Source organism: Panthera uncia, chromosome B1, assembly GCF_023721935.1.
Source record: "Panthera uncia isolate 11264 chromosome B1, Puncia_PCG_1.0, whole genome shotgun sequence".
NCBI lineage: Eukaryota > Metazoa > Chordata > Mammalia > Carnivora > Felidae > Panthera > Panthera uncia.
Window position 1 is genome coordinate 180,594,101 of NC_064811.1, and position 14,347 is coordinate 180,608,447.

The 14,347-nt window shown below is 34.3% G+C and overlaps 1 protein-coding gene across 25 annotated transcripts in view; it reads left to right on the forward strand.

The window, feature by feature from the left end:
• PCM1 (pericentriolar material 1) overlaps nt 1–14,347 on the forward strand; it is a 91,677-nt gene that overhangs the window by 17,060 nt on the left and 60,270 nt on the right. For 14 of the 25 annotated variants that reach the window (XM_049631730.1, XM_049631726.1, XM_049631737.1 and 11 more), the window contains 6 exons: nt 3,498–3,615; nt 5,300–5,545; nt 6,547–6,816; nt 7,536–7,706; nt 7,892–8,008; nt 9,474–9,656. In XM_049631730.1, the coding sequence (XP_049487687.1) occupies nt 3,520–3,615; nt 5,300–5,545; nt 6,547–6,816; nt 7,536–7,706; nt 7,892–8,008; nt 9,474–9,656 (1,083 nt within the window). In that variant the 5' untranslated portion in view covers nt 3,498–3,519. Of the gene's footprint in view, nt 1–2,346; nt 2,496–3,497; nt 3,616–5,299; nt 5,546–6,546; nt 6,817–7,535; nt 7,707–7,891; nt 8,009–9,473; nt 9,657–14,347 lie in introns of all 25 variants that reach the window. The other 11 variants (XM_049631746.1, XM_049631747.1, XM_049631748.1 and 8 more) reach the window with 4 other exon arrangements.

Consider the following 14,347-nt stretch of genomic DNA (forward strand, 5'->3'; position numbering starts at 1 on the left):
TAAATTTAGGATTTACTTTTATGTGAATAAAATCCTTTTTATTTCTGCAGTCCATATTTATAAGAACTCAGTTTTTAAAGCCCATCCTGTTTTCTTGCTTGTCTGTCTGTCTGATTTTTATCTTCCCGATCTATATTTAATCTACTTAGATACTGCCTTGGTGTTATGGTATAAGGCAGCCTTTTTCACTTGTAAGAGAATTAAACTCTAAGGCATCCATTGTTTACTGAGAATTTATTTTTCTTCTGTGTCTGGACTGGTACTGGGTAGGTACCAGCCTTGGGAGAATTGAGAATTGGCACTTAAATAATTTTTCTGTGTTTTGTGTTTGAGATGAAGAATCCTGGTTAAGAAATGCTGTTAAATCTCTATGTTTATCAAAAGTATTAGCAGGTTGTCCCATCAGTTGGAAAATCCTACATCATCTTACATTGTAGTATTTTTATGAGGATTAAATGATAAAATGCTCATAAAATACTTAGCATGGTGCTTACCATATAGTAAGCAAAATGGATGTTAGCTATAATTAATTTTCCTCATTACATTTTTCTAATTGAGTATTTTTCAGCATTTTGGTGGGGGGTGCTGATACTAATTTACTCATATAGGCACTCAATATGATTGAATATCTCTTGGGGCTAGTTTTCTGCTCTCCCAACTTCTATTGCTACTTTTATTTTTCAGATATTTGTTTTGTCAAATTCCAAGAAGAATCCCATTGGGAGTTCATTAAGCCTATATTTTTTAAAAAAATGAGATGTTTATAATACTTGTCTTCCCATTAGGGAAGATAGTTTGTTTTTGTACTTAACTGAATTTTCTATTGTCTTACAGAGTTTACTGGTGCTTCTTTACATAGGGCGAAATTATATTTAGTCCTAGGTGTTTTCTTTTTGTTCACTGTTAATCAGTGGCATCATTTTTCTCCAGGGTATTTTCTCTGTGATTGTTGGTGATATTTTGAACCTCTAGGTTTTCTAATACATATTTTTAAGAACACTACCTTTTCTGTTTTTAGTGTTAATATTTCTGTTTATATTTTTCCTTTTTTTTTTAACGTTTATTTTTGAGAGAGCATGCACATGTGCACACATGAGCTGGGTAGGGGCAGAGAGGGAGAGAGAATCTTAAGCACGTTCCTCGCTGTCAGCATATAGCCTGACGCCTTGAGGTCATGACTTGAGCTGAAATCAAGAGTTGGACGCTTAACCGACTGAGCTACCCAGGCGCCCCTCATATTTTTCCACTTTGTAGAACTTTGAAAACAATGTTAAATAACTGATATGTGTCATTCTTGTTTTTTATAGGGATGTCCTTCATGTTTTATTTTAATATTGTTGGCTGTTGGTTTAACATATACTTGTTTCACCTCAGATAATTATTAAAGTAGGGTGCCTGCTTTAATAATTGGTTAAGTTGGTTAAGTGTCCGAATCTCAATTTTGGCTCAGGTCATGATCTCATGATTTGTGGGATTGAGCTTTGCATCAGGCTCTACCCTAATAGTGTGGAACCTGCTTGGGAGTCTCTCTCCCTCTCTCTCTGCCCCTCCTTGACTCATACTTCCTCTCTCTCTCTCAAAATAAATAAAAATAAAACATTAAAAAATTACAAAAAAAAAGAAAGAAAATTATTAATGTAATATATGCTCATTGAAAAAACCCACAAACAGTATAATATATACAGCTATAAGAAAGTGTCACTCTATTTGTACTGTTTAAAAAAATTTTTTTAATGTTTATTTTTGAGAGAGAGAGAGAGAGAGAGAGAGAGACAGCATCAGTGGAGGAGGGGCAAAGAGAGAGGGAGACACAGAATCTGAAGTAGGCTCCAGGCTCTGAGCTGTCAGCACAGAGCCCAAAGGGCTCAAACTCCCAAGCTGTGAGATCATGACCTAATCTGAAGTCGGATGCTTAATTGACTGAGCTACCCGGGCACCCTTGTATTTGTAATTTTTAAGATTTTTCCAAATTAAGTGTTTGAATTTTATCACTACTTTTTTGAGATGCTAAAATTTAACCTCTCTGTAATCTGTTAATATATTATTGTAGTAGATACTCTAGCAATAAAACGTCTACGATATAATTCCTACTTCTCATGGATGATAATCCTTTTAATATTTTGCTCTAGTGAATGGGATAAGTTAGGATCTTACAGCCAATGTAGCTTGGATTTGTATTCCTTTTTGACATTTTTAGCTGAGCGACCTTGGTGAAATTATCTAACTCCTTTGAATGTTACTGTTATTATTTGTAAAGTGAGAAACCTAATATAACCCTACTGTTTAATGCCTTTCTCTGCCCCCTTGAATTCTAAGTAAAGTTATCTGCCCATCTCTTTTACTCAGTCCTTCTCCAACCTGCAAGTTCCACACTTGGTGGAAAGCCAGAGTCCTTCACAAGGTTATGTAGAAATCTTGTTTTCTCCTGATTCATCTCTGCTTCTGAACGTCTGCTTCCACCATTGTTCTTTTTGTTTCTCATCTCTTTGACCCAGGTATGAAATTCAGTACCTTCCTTGATAGTCACATAATCCTCAATTTTTTTTTTTTTTAAGTGGGGAAAATTTGACTTTGGTAGAGTATTCAAGATTTAGGGGGAACTAAGGTAGCAGAAATAAAATTTGAAGTAAAGCAATTGGCATCACTCTTCTTAAATGTTTTAAGCCACTGTATTCTTGGCTTTTATTGGCCATTCACCCACCTTGGCCTTCTTCTCTCCCTGCCTTTTCTTTATCTTGCTTACCCCAACATTTCTATTAAAAACAAACCTTTCTCCACGTTTCATGCAGAGCACTTCTAACCTCTTTGAAACTTGAACACAAACCCAATACCCAGGTCTTTGGGAGTATTAGTTTTTTTTTCTTTTCTTTCTTTCTTTCTTTTTTTTTTTTTTTTAAAGGAGTAAAGGATTTGAGCAAACATTTATTCTGTTTATTTTTGAAAGAGAGCACGAGTGGGGGAGGGGCAGAGAGAGGGAGACACAGAATCTGAAGCAGGCTCCAGGCTCTGAGCTGTCAGCACAGAACCTGATGCCGGACTCAAACCTATGAACTGTAAGATCATGACCTGAACCAAAGTCAGATCCTTAACTGACTTGAGCCACCCAGGCGCCCCTAGTTTTTTTTTTTTTTTTTTTTCTACAAGCAGTTTTGGTTCTAGCCCTTAGTAACTTTTTCCTACCTCATTGCTCTATTCTGTAGGACTGTGTTCAATTAGTTAATTAAAGTAGCCTGAAAGCATGCAGGCCAGGACACATGGTGCATATTTTGAAGTTTTCCTTCCCCTTCCCATCACTACAGCTACTTAACTCATGTTAATTGTAATAGGTGTCTGGCAGCTAAATCAATTTGTTTATGGTACGTGGTTGACAGTACCTCTTTCTATTTCATTAAATCAGTTTTTCTGAGATCTTTTACATCGCTTAACCTCATGGGATGATTTAAAAGTTAGAGTTTGTTTTTATGTGTTAAAAATATTGGTTTTCACTTGTTTTGCAGAAAATTAATTGGTAAAGCTAGGATGGCTACAGGAGGAGGTCCTTTTGAAGAAGGCATGAATGATCAGGAGGTAGCAAACTGGAGCACTGAAGGTGTTGATGACCGACTTAACAATATGGTATGATAACTTCTCATCAGTGGTGTGTCGTTAACTACTAGTGTTAAAATTCAGCTTTCCCCTGCTTTAGCCAAATCAAACTCACTGACACTCTTTGTAAACACAATTTTTTCTTGCTGGCCAAGACATTAAATGACCCTGGCCTATTTGTTATATTAGTTGAAGACGTTTTTGTTTATAGTTAATAGATATTAATTTATTATAAGGTTTTAAAGATGTTCTATGGAAAACCAGTTAAACAAATTAGAGGTCTATAGCTGGGTTTTAGGAAGAGACTAGGAAAAGGAACTAGAAAGTTGTCAAGAATTGCTTTTTCACTACCCTGACTATTTGCTTCTGAATTCCTTGGCTTAACACAACTTTCTTTTCGCAGACCGGTTTTCTCTCTTCTGTGGTTCATGTGTACTGTGGTTGCCCCTTCATTCAAAAGTTTCGTTTATGGCTACAATTATATACTGACTAGTTATCTTTTAGTTCCAATTTGAAATTTTTAAAGTATGATCATCCCAGTTTGGATTAGATATACATCTCTTTTCCAGTCATCTGTGGCCAGGAAGGGGTAGGGTAAGTAGAACAACAGGTTGGCAAGAACACCCACACATGGATTGATTGGGGTGGAGAGACAGTTCGTAGAGAAGGGAGTTGTGTTATAAATGAGGAGAATATCCCGTAAGGGTTTACCGTAGTAAACTAGACAGTTCTTCCAGTATGGCTAAGGTAGGAATTTATAGACCTTTTTGTTGAATGACTTAGGTTATGTTGGTATAACTAAGTAAATAAAAATGTTTTCCCATTAAAATGTGAATCATATTTGTCATTTCATGTCAGGCCTTATCATGTGGTGCATTGTTGCCTGTAAAACATAACAATAGTTATGTTTATTGCTTACTATATGCTAGCCACTGTGCTAGATGTTTTATGAATGTTGTTTTTAATCATGTTTTAAAGGTGACGCTATTTTAGAAATTAGGAAACCGAGACTATGGGAAGTTAAATTGCTTAGGGTCATACAGTGGAGCTTTTCTTCAGATAATGGTAATTACTTAATTATTTTTAAGTTTATTTATTCATTTTGAGAGAGGGAGAGAGCTTGCAAACAGGGGAGGGGCAGAAAGAGAAGGAGAGAGAGAATCCCAAGCAGGTTCTGTGCTGTTAGCATGGAGCCCGATGCAGGGCTCGAATTCACGAACCGTGAGATCGTGACCTGGGGCGAAATCGTAAGTTGGATGCTTAGCTGACTGAGCCACTCAGGTGCCCCAACAATAATTACTTTAGAATCCAGGTGGATTCCAGATCTGTTTTCTTATCATACACATTGATTTTAAAGGAGGTCAGTAAAGGTATCTATAATTTATTATACTATCCAATTTATAAATAGTAGGGAACCAGTTTTTAAAAATGGTTTTGAAAGTATCCAGACTGACTAGAGTTTGGGGATTTATGTTTGTTAAAGATCTGTGATAGGAAAGTAATCTCTTTTCTGAAGGACCATGTGTGAAACTTAGGCTAGATGTAATAGAAAATGCATTAGTAGAAATAAATAAGGTCTCTTAAGTCTGTATGTTTATGTGAAAAATGTTTTGTCATTTTTAACTTTAAGACTGACCCCAATTTTTTAAGCATATCAGATTACTTTCCTGGTTTGATAGAGGCCAGATTAACTTTTGCCTTTACTTTTTTAAAGGATTGGGGTGGCCAACAGAAGAAAGCAAATAGATCATCAGAAAAGAATAAGAAAAAGTTTGGTGTAGAAAGTGATAAAAGGGTAACTAATGATATTTCTCCGGAGTCATCACCAGGAGTTGGAAGGCGAAGAACAAAGACTCCACATACGTTTCCACATAGTAGATATGTGACTCAGATGTCTGTTCCAGAGCAGGCAGAACTAGAGAAACTCAAACAGCGGATAAACTTCAGTGATTTAGATCAGGTTTGTGAATTATTTTAAAAATCCAGTTATAATGATGAGACATTTTTAGAATGAGTTAAATAGCTTAAGAGTAAGAAGTGAGCGGTTTCTTTTTTCTTAGTTTCTGTGTATATGGAAAGAATTTTAATTAGTGGTGTTGGTATTAGGTTCTTTGGAGGGCAACAAAGACTTTATTTCTAAACTTGCTAAGGACAAGTCTTTTGTGACTTTATTACGTATACTCTGGGACTAATGTGAATAATTTCCTTCTGGAACTAAATTTTGCATGTTAGTAACTGAATAAGATGGCAAAAGGGAAGATCCAATTTATCACTGCATAAGGGAATGTTCTACATTACCTCAAATTTAAAGCTGTAGTTGGTCTTATAATTACTGAAATGAAATTTGGAGCTAAAAGCAAATGGAAATGATAATGAACTCTTGACAAACATTTTATGGTCACATCTGTACTTTAGAGAAACCAACAGTTTACCAAATACACATAAAGGTACATTCAAGTCTGGGTTGATGGTGGTGGTGATCCCATATATTTAGTCATCTATATACTAATTTTTGAACATTTGCTATTTAGCAGGCACTGAGCTGAGTACTTTTTCAGACAGTGCTTCATCTAAACATATCTTTGTGGTGATGTTTATATTAAGATTTAGTCATTGGGTCCAAAGCCCATACAAAATCTGTGAATAAGTTTGATTAGCAATGTGAGTTATAAATATGGTGTGTGGTCCTAGTACTTCATTTAGACTATTGCTCATATTCATCAGTTGAATTATGTCTGAGAAAATGAGGAATAAGACAAGTTAATCAAATTTTGATATTTTAGTAAAAGAATTTTGTAGATTTGAATCTCTTCTGTGTCTTAGTACAAAAGTAGTATATTTAACTGTACTTCCTGAATCAATAGCTGATGGTGAAATTGACTAAGAACATTGGAGTTTTTTGAAAAAAAATTTTATTGAAAAATTAATGTTTGTGGGGTTTGTTTTCTTTTTCATACGTAGAGAAGCATTGGAAGTGATTCTCAAGGTAGAGCAACAGCTGCCAACAACAAACGTCAGCTTGGTGAAAACCGAAAGCCCTTCAACTTTTTGCCGATGCAGATTAATACTAACAAGAGTAAAGAGGCTGCTGTAAGTCCTCCAAAGAGAGAAGTGATTGGATCAGCACAATGTAAAGAGTTGTTTGCCTCCGCTTTAAGTAATGACCTTTTGCAAAACTGTCAAGTCTCTGAAGAAGATGGAAGAGGAGAGCCTGCAATGGAGAGCAGCCAGGTGGTAAAATGTTTCTTTTGCTTTGTTTTCATAAACTTCAAAGTAGAAATAGTAAGATTCAGTTTTACTGAGTTATGCACATAGGAATTTTAGTTGGGTACTTGTGTGATTCTCCTCATGAATCTTTCAGATTTATTCAATTTAGTGTAAACTTCTTTTTACCCATAATGATTGTAGAAGTGCCATATCTAGGTAAATTAGGGCTTCTGTTTATCCACCAGAGGCTGTGTTGCCAAATTTTGGTAAAGGGGAGTTTGAAACAATGTGATTAATAGATGATGGTAAGAATTTTTTTAAATGGTGATATATTTCTTTTGAAAACTACTTTCAGAAGTATTTAGAATACTGCTAAGGAAATATTATATAAACGTTAGAAAAAATTTACGTTAGTAATGGTTTAAAGGCATGCAGTTCTGGAAGTAAATTTTTTCAAGTAATGTAAATTAAAACAAATTTTGAAAATCTTTAATTCCCAATAATTAGAGTTGTTAGTATTGCCAGTTATGTTTTGATTAAATTCTAAATTTGATTCAGATCTTTTGCATGTATGAATTCAAATGATAAAGCTAGAAGTATCTTTGGTTATTGTATTTGAAATAAGAAATGTGTAGAATTGTTGGTGTGGAATAATTTATGGTCAGTTTTACATACTGTTTATTTTCATGCCTTTTTGTTTATTTTATTTGTTTATTTTTTACCTCCAAATGTTTTCCCTGCAGATTGTAAGCAGGCTTGTTCAGATTCGTGATTATATTACTAAAGCTAGTTCCATGCGGGAAGATCTTGTAGAGAAAAATGAAAGATCTGCTAATGTTGAGCGCCTTACTCATCTAATAGATCACCTTAAAGAACAAGAAAAGTCATATATGAAATTTCTCCAAAAAATCCTTGTAAGTTTTGTACCTTTTAAATAACGTATTGAGTTATTTTTGTGGTATGTTAGTGTACATATGCTGATGGCATTCTGACTCTACCCCAGAGGAGTTAATATGTTTTCAAAAAATCATGCCATCCGTTATAACATTTTATTGCCCTTTTTAATAGTTGTATGATTTATACCACTAAAATATTTCAGGCTAGAGAAAATGAGGAGGAGGATGTTCGGACTATAGATTCAGCTGTGGGATCTGGTTCTGTAGCTGAGAGCACATCGCTAAACATAGATGTGCAGTCTGAGGCTTCAGATACCACGGTAAGCGGCTTTTTGGTAATTAAAAGTGCTGGAAATGAAGATTTAAGCTTTTCCCCCATTTTTCAAGATGATATTTTTCATAGGCATTCCTTAATGAAAAGTGTATTTCAGGGAAGAAACTCTCAAGTTGTTAATGCTGTATATATTCTTTTTAAACCTGGAAATATAAAAGTTTTTCTTACTAAGATTAAATGTTTTAATGGATGATTTGAAAATCTAGTAATTTCTGATCGGCTTGCAGAAACATGGTTTTTCTATAGGTTTCATTAAGCACAGCTTTACTCACTGTAAGATGCATTGGGAAAGTTAAAATTCATCGTGGATAAAGGAGCTGGAAGTACAAAGTACCATTACAAAGTATATTGTCTGTTGGAAAAGTCTCCAAGTTCTTTTGCCATTTAGGACTCATTTGAAGGCTACTAGGATTTTTCATTCCTAGGATAGTTTTTGAACTGTAGTAAAACTAGATGACTGAAACACTGAAATGAAATGGGATACAGTAGCATTTACATTATGATTTATTCTTGTAACTCTGCAAAATGAAATTTATCAGAATACTGGTTTTTGAAAAAATAATCAGGAATTTGCAGAACTTGGAGGAAAACTTTGTAAAATGAACTTAGTTTATAGAAGGTAGTGGGCTTTGGAACCTGCTTTTAAGCATTTTAATTTTAACAGGCAGACCTATCACCATGCATTAGTAAATTTGAAAACCTATTACAAGTAAAGCTTTTCTTATGAAAGGATAACCATGTGTGTCTATCTTTTGTTTCTGAGATATGTTCCAAAATACCATTCAGCATGAGGAATTTGAGGGTTTGTTTCCTGTTAGTATCACCTGCATAATTTCTTACTGCCTCCTTTCTCTTCCCTGCCCTTCCTAATTTGAAGAGGAAATTTGAATTTTTTTCCCTACAGTATTTTCACCAGGAGATACTCAGGGGGCTTGATCCAAACAGTTGTTGAAAATAGATTGTGTTGTGGGAAAATTGTTTTTCTGTTTACAGAGGTGCTAGGAATGATTTTTTCCTCACATTTCATTTCAGCAGAAATGGAAGAGTTGGGGAATGTGGGTAAAGGAATTCTCTTGGGGAGGAGTAGGAGATGGTATAATTGATTATTCTAATTTGTATATGCATATGTAATGTTCACTGTGATGAGAATTCTTTCATAAACATAAAATGACATTATGAAAGTTGCTTAATAACAGCAGAATAAATGTTAAAATGTGCTTTAGTTGTTGTATAGTTGGGAAATTGCCTAGGATATGATATTCACTTGATTACAGTAAGCATTAGTTTAGTCTGCAGAAATTTAGAAGTCTAAGTTTATGCCACTTGGGGGAGGGTGGGTTGATTTTTAAAGAGATGGACTGGTAAATTTTTTGTATTTATTGACAAGGCTGGCTTGTATGTTAAACAGGAGTTTGTGTTAAGAAATTAATATGCTACACTATTTAATAAAGGAGGCATCTTTTAGTCTGAGAATTCGGCCGTGCATTGAGGACAAACTAGGGAATTCAGCTTCACAAGAACAGGTTTCAGACGTTACCACAAGTCCAAAAGGGAAAGGTGACAGACCTCCTCAGAATGACAGGGAACTGAGGCCTGATAGGAAATATAGCCGAAAACGTGGATTTCTCTCAAAGGTATATTTCACAATATTAATTTGGGAAGTCTCTAAATGAGCACCTCTTTTGTTCACATTTCCTCTTCCTTATTTGCTTTTCTCTTGTTGCTATTACTCTTAAATATGTAAGTTCTTAACATGGCTAATTATACTGTAATTTGCTTTGATAAAGTGTTGTCCCTTAGTGTTTTTATTCTTTTCTGTTTTCTTCTACTCCTCTCCATGGATTATATGTGGCAGCTGTATTTAATTTGCATTAACAAAAGACTTGAAACTTAATCCATTTTCTTTTTCTTTTTTTTTTTTTTTTGCCTTTGAGAACTCAGGATAGAACATTCTTAAACCTTAACCATTAGTTGCTGTTTCTGGTATTTGTATTCATGATGAACGTAGTGCTTTTAAGTTTTAATTCTTGTAATCATTAAAGAAAAAGAAAATGGAGTAAGCTATTTTCTGTCTTTCTAAGAATGAAGTATTTTTATAGTGCTTTTTTTTATTTGGTTTATATTTTTCTTGTTGGAAACCTCTTCCATTCCTTTTTTTTTTTTTTAAGAAAAATACTTCATAGTTTGAAAAAGCAAAAAAAGTTGACTTACTATGTTTTTGCTGTTTTTTTCCACCAATGTTTGCTCTAAATGTTCTTTTAATTTTCCATGATTTGCAAAAAGGTGCTCAGGAAAGGTTTAAGAAAACAACTGCTTGTGTAGTTCCATGTAAAACAACTTTCAATAAAAGAGCATTTATAAAATCTTGTTTCCATTTGGCAAGAGTAAAATACGATTTTAGTAATTATGTATAGATTAGACTAGTTTCTTACGTTTTATTAGTAGCTTATATTAACTAGGATTGGTCTTTATTTTGTTATGCACATTTTCTTTTTCTGGTTGTTTAAAATGACAAAACTTGTATTTTGGCAGTTGATTTTGTTTTTTATATTTTTTCCTGGCTCCCACAATAATCTGAGGATTTAGTTTGAAATCAGCTGGGATGAACTTTAACTATAAAATGTTAAGCAGAAGGTGCCCCAATATAACAATAAATTAAGTAGCTGATTATTTTTTTTAAGATTTTATTTAATTTTTATTTTTCTTAGAGAGCAAGTGCACATGCGTGGGGGAGAGGGGCAGAGCGAGAGAGAGAGAGAGAGAGAGAGAGAGAGAGGGAGAATCTTAAGCAGGCTCCACGCTCAGCATGGAGCTCAATGTGGGGCTTGATCCCATGACCTTGGGATCATGGCCCTGGACACTCAACCAACTGAGCCACCCAGGTGCCCCAGTAGTTGATTAGTTTTAAAACTAATACCTTTGGAGAAGAGAATGTATGAGACATAATAAATATTCTTTGGAACTTAATCCTTTCTTAAGTCTTCTGAGTAGTGACAAAACTTAGGAATTGATAGTTGTTACAGCATGCTATCTGCCAGTTTTTCTTTTTTTCCTGAAGTAGAAAATACTTACTTTCAAAATCCATTTTTCTGGTTTTTAGTTCCTTTGAATAATGTCATTATATGTGAATATTATTCTCTATTGAACTGTCGGAGTTTATTCCAATTTGATTCTCTTTAATCTTTTGATACTTAGGGCCTTCCTATGGTAGTTCTATCAGTACTCTGTTCGTAATATTTTATTAGAAAAAAACCCTAATTCTCACCAACTGACTTGGTTTCTCCTCTGCTGTGCAGAATTGTGTTCTCCCCACCTCACCTTCATTTCCTACTTAACATCCTTACAAGATGTCATATTCTTTTAAAAGAGTAGGAAAAAGTGGAGTTCTTAACTGAAATTCAGAGCTTAAAGCATCATTGTAAGTTGCAGTGGGATAGGAAATGGTTGATATTCTCCAGCTGCTTACAAGGACAGTATCCATTTTATGGAATATTTTACAGATATGATGACACTTTGCATAATTTTTAAAAAGAAGCCTTCTGTAAGACCCATGTCTCACTATTTGCCCATACTTCTCTTTGCTGCGTACTATCAGCTTTTAGAGACTTTATAAGCTTTTAAAAATACTATCTACTTCTTTTCTGCTATTGTTTTCATCATTTCTAGGTATATTTCGTGTAGGCTAACTTTGACTCCCAAACCAGACTATGCTTCCTCTGACCACTGTGCCTTAGACTTTTGTATTTAAAACTATCTAAACACATAATTTGGGGGCATACAGTATGGGGTGGAAAACACTATCCTAGAACTTAGGAACCTGACTTGCCCTAACTGTGATATTGGATAAACCACAGCTTTATCTTCTCTGGGCTTTCACATGAGAAAACTTGGAGACATATTATCTGAAGTACTTTTCAGCTATAAAAATATATTTGGACCCATGAATTATTAGAGGAACTTCAGTTGACTAGAGGAAAGAAAGAATTTTCTGAAATTGAACTGTTACCTGTAGGCAACTTTGGAATTCATGCCTAAGTTATTTTTTTTATCTGTAAACTAAAAATGTACTTGTTGAAGGTGACTCAAAAAGTTTAAGTAAAAATATGTGTTTGAAGAGTGAATGTAGGGGCGCCTGGGTGGCTCAGTCGGTTAAGCGGCCGACTTCGGCTCAGGTCATGATCTCGCGGTCTGTGAGTTCGAGCCCCGCATCAGGCTCCGTGCTGACAGCTCAGAGCCTGGAGCCTGTTTCGGATTCTGTGTCTCCCTCTCTCTCTGCCCCTCCCCCATTCATGCTCTGTCTCTCTCTGTCTCAAAAATAAATAAATGTTAAAAAAAAAAATTTTTTTTAAAAAAAAAGAAGAGTGAATGTATTCTTCACTTCCCTTTTGGATTCTCTTTTGGCATCTGCTTGGCATGTTCTAATCCCTAGGTGTTTTCATTTCCATTTTCTTACCTTCCCTTTCTTTATTGTTTGACCGTGGTTCCTACCTGCTTCCTTCAGCTTAGATTTCCCGAGTATTAGTTTGAATATTATTTATATGGATGCAGAACTTATTAAACAGTATTAAAACTCTACTAATTTCAAAACTTGTTGGGAAATCATTTTGGATTAGTGAAGAATCTGAAGGTAATTGTGTTTACTTTCATAAATAGTTCAGGATTCTTTATAATTTTAGTATCAGAGTTTTGCAAATAAATCTGACTAACAAGGATTAAAGTTCTTTTAAAAAGTTTGCTTTTTAAAGGGGAAAAACCCAGAATGTTAGTTATTTAGTAAACTCTTTAGATAGCTTTAAGGTTACCTTGAGGGGTGAATAGTTTAGATATAGTAGTTTAGATACTTTAGTAGTATTTTTGAGGGATGAGAGGATCACAAATTGAAATAAGCCAGAACTAAGATGAATTTTGACAGGAATGAATGTAAAAGGCAAAAGATTTATACGATCTGAAGAGAAACCAGAGTATATGACAGGAATGAATGTAAATGTTAGTAGCGTAACTCCACTTGTATAGGTCAGGAGAGAACTAAATAAACAGTTCATGTAAAAAGGAAATTCAGGACAACAGAAAATCTTTAAGTACTGATTTGTCCAAGAGAGGTTATTTCTTTTCCATGTTCATGAAGTCTGGTCACTCAATACAGGATAGAGACAGCACTCACTGTCCTGGCTTCTCTGATACGTACGTCAAATATTCCAACCATAGTCTTTTTACTTCCTTATTTGATTCTATTTTCTTCAGAGTATTTAATTCATAGCCATGTTCTTATTTATTCACTTACTAGTTTTATTGCTTGCCAAGTCACGGTGTAAAAGTTATTCATAATACTGATGAGTTCTACCCGGGGAGGTAGAGAAGGGAGTTTCGCATAGTTATTGATAAGGGATGTCACTCAGAAGGGAATCTCTCTGGAGCCATCTGTGTTTCTGTAATTTATACAGGAATCACATAGAGAAAGCAGATCAGTGCATTTTTACTTTCAAATGAAATTATTGAACTTTATTTTCCTTAATAACTTTGGTAGTGGGGGGGGGGATTATTCATTTAAAATCTACATAACTCCAACCAAAATTTGGTAGCAGTGCAAGTTTAAAAGTGACTAAATGTTTCTAATAGAAATATTCTATGTAAATATTAGGTAAAATCATTAAACTTTTAAAATACAAGATTTTTAAAAAGACAAATCAATGATGAAAAATACCAATATGGTATATATACATTTCATATGTAATTTGGCTTTTTTTTTTTTTCCCCAAGTTGTATTTAAATTGGTCTCTTTGCTTAATTGACTTTCAGTTTTTCTTATTGGGTTACATTTCAGTGGTTTTAAGATTAATGTTTAAAAATTTTGTGATTTCTTATAAGTGGCACCTGTTTAATCTTGTTCCTCTACTTTTAGGCAATATGGTAGCATTTGGGGGGAATTTCAAAGTATTTAATGTTCTCAGACTCTGCTAAATGAGCATATGTTAAAAGAAAACATAATATCTTTGATACAAAATATAAAGTATTCTGTCTTATTTTTATGCTTATAAAATGAGATGCAAGTAAATTAAATCCTTTCACGTCCGATTATCAAATAAAAAATGTGTTTCTAAAATTTCTGTCCTCAGAAAATAGTGGGTTTGTTTTTGTTTTATTAGTGTTTTTTAACGTCACTTCCAGAAGTGAGGCAGAATGTTTTTTAGCCTGATCTTCTGCAGGGATATTTTTTTTAGGGCATTAATTAACCTGGTATGATCTGTTTGTTCTTCCTTTTCTGTAAGGCTTGGATCTCGTGTGTGTGTGTGTGTGTGTGTGTGTGTGTGTGTGTGTGTGTGTGTGT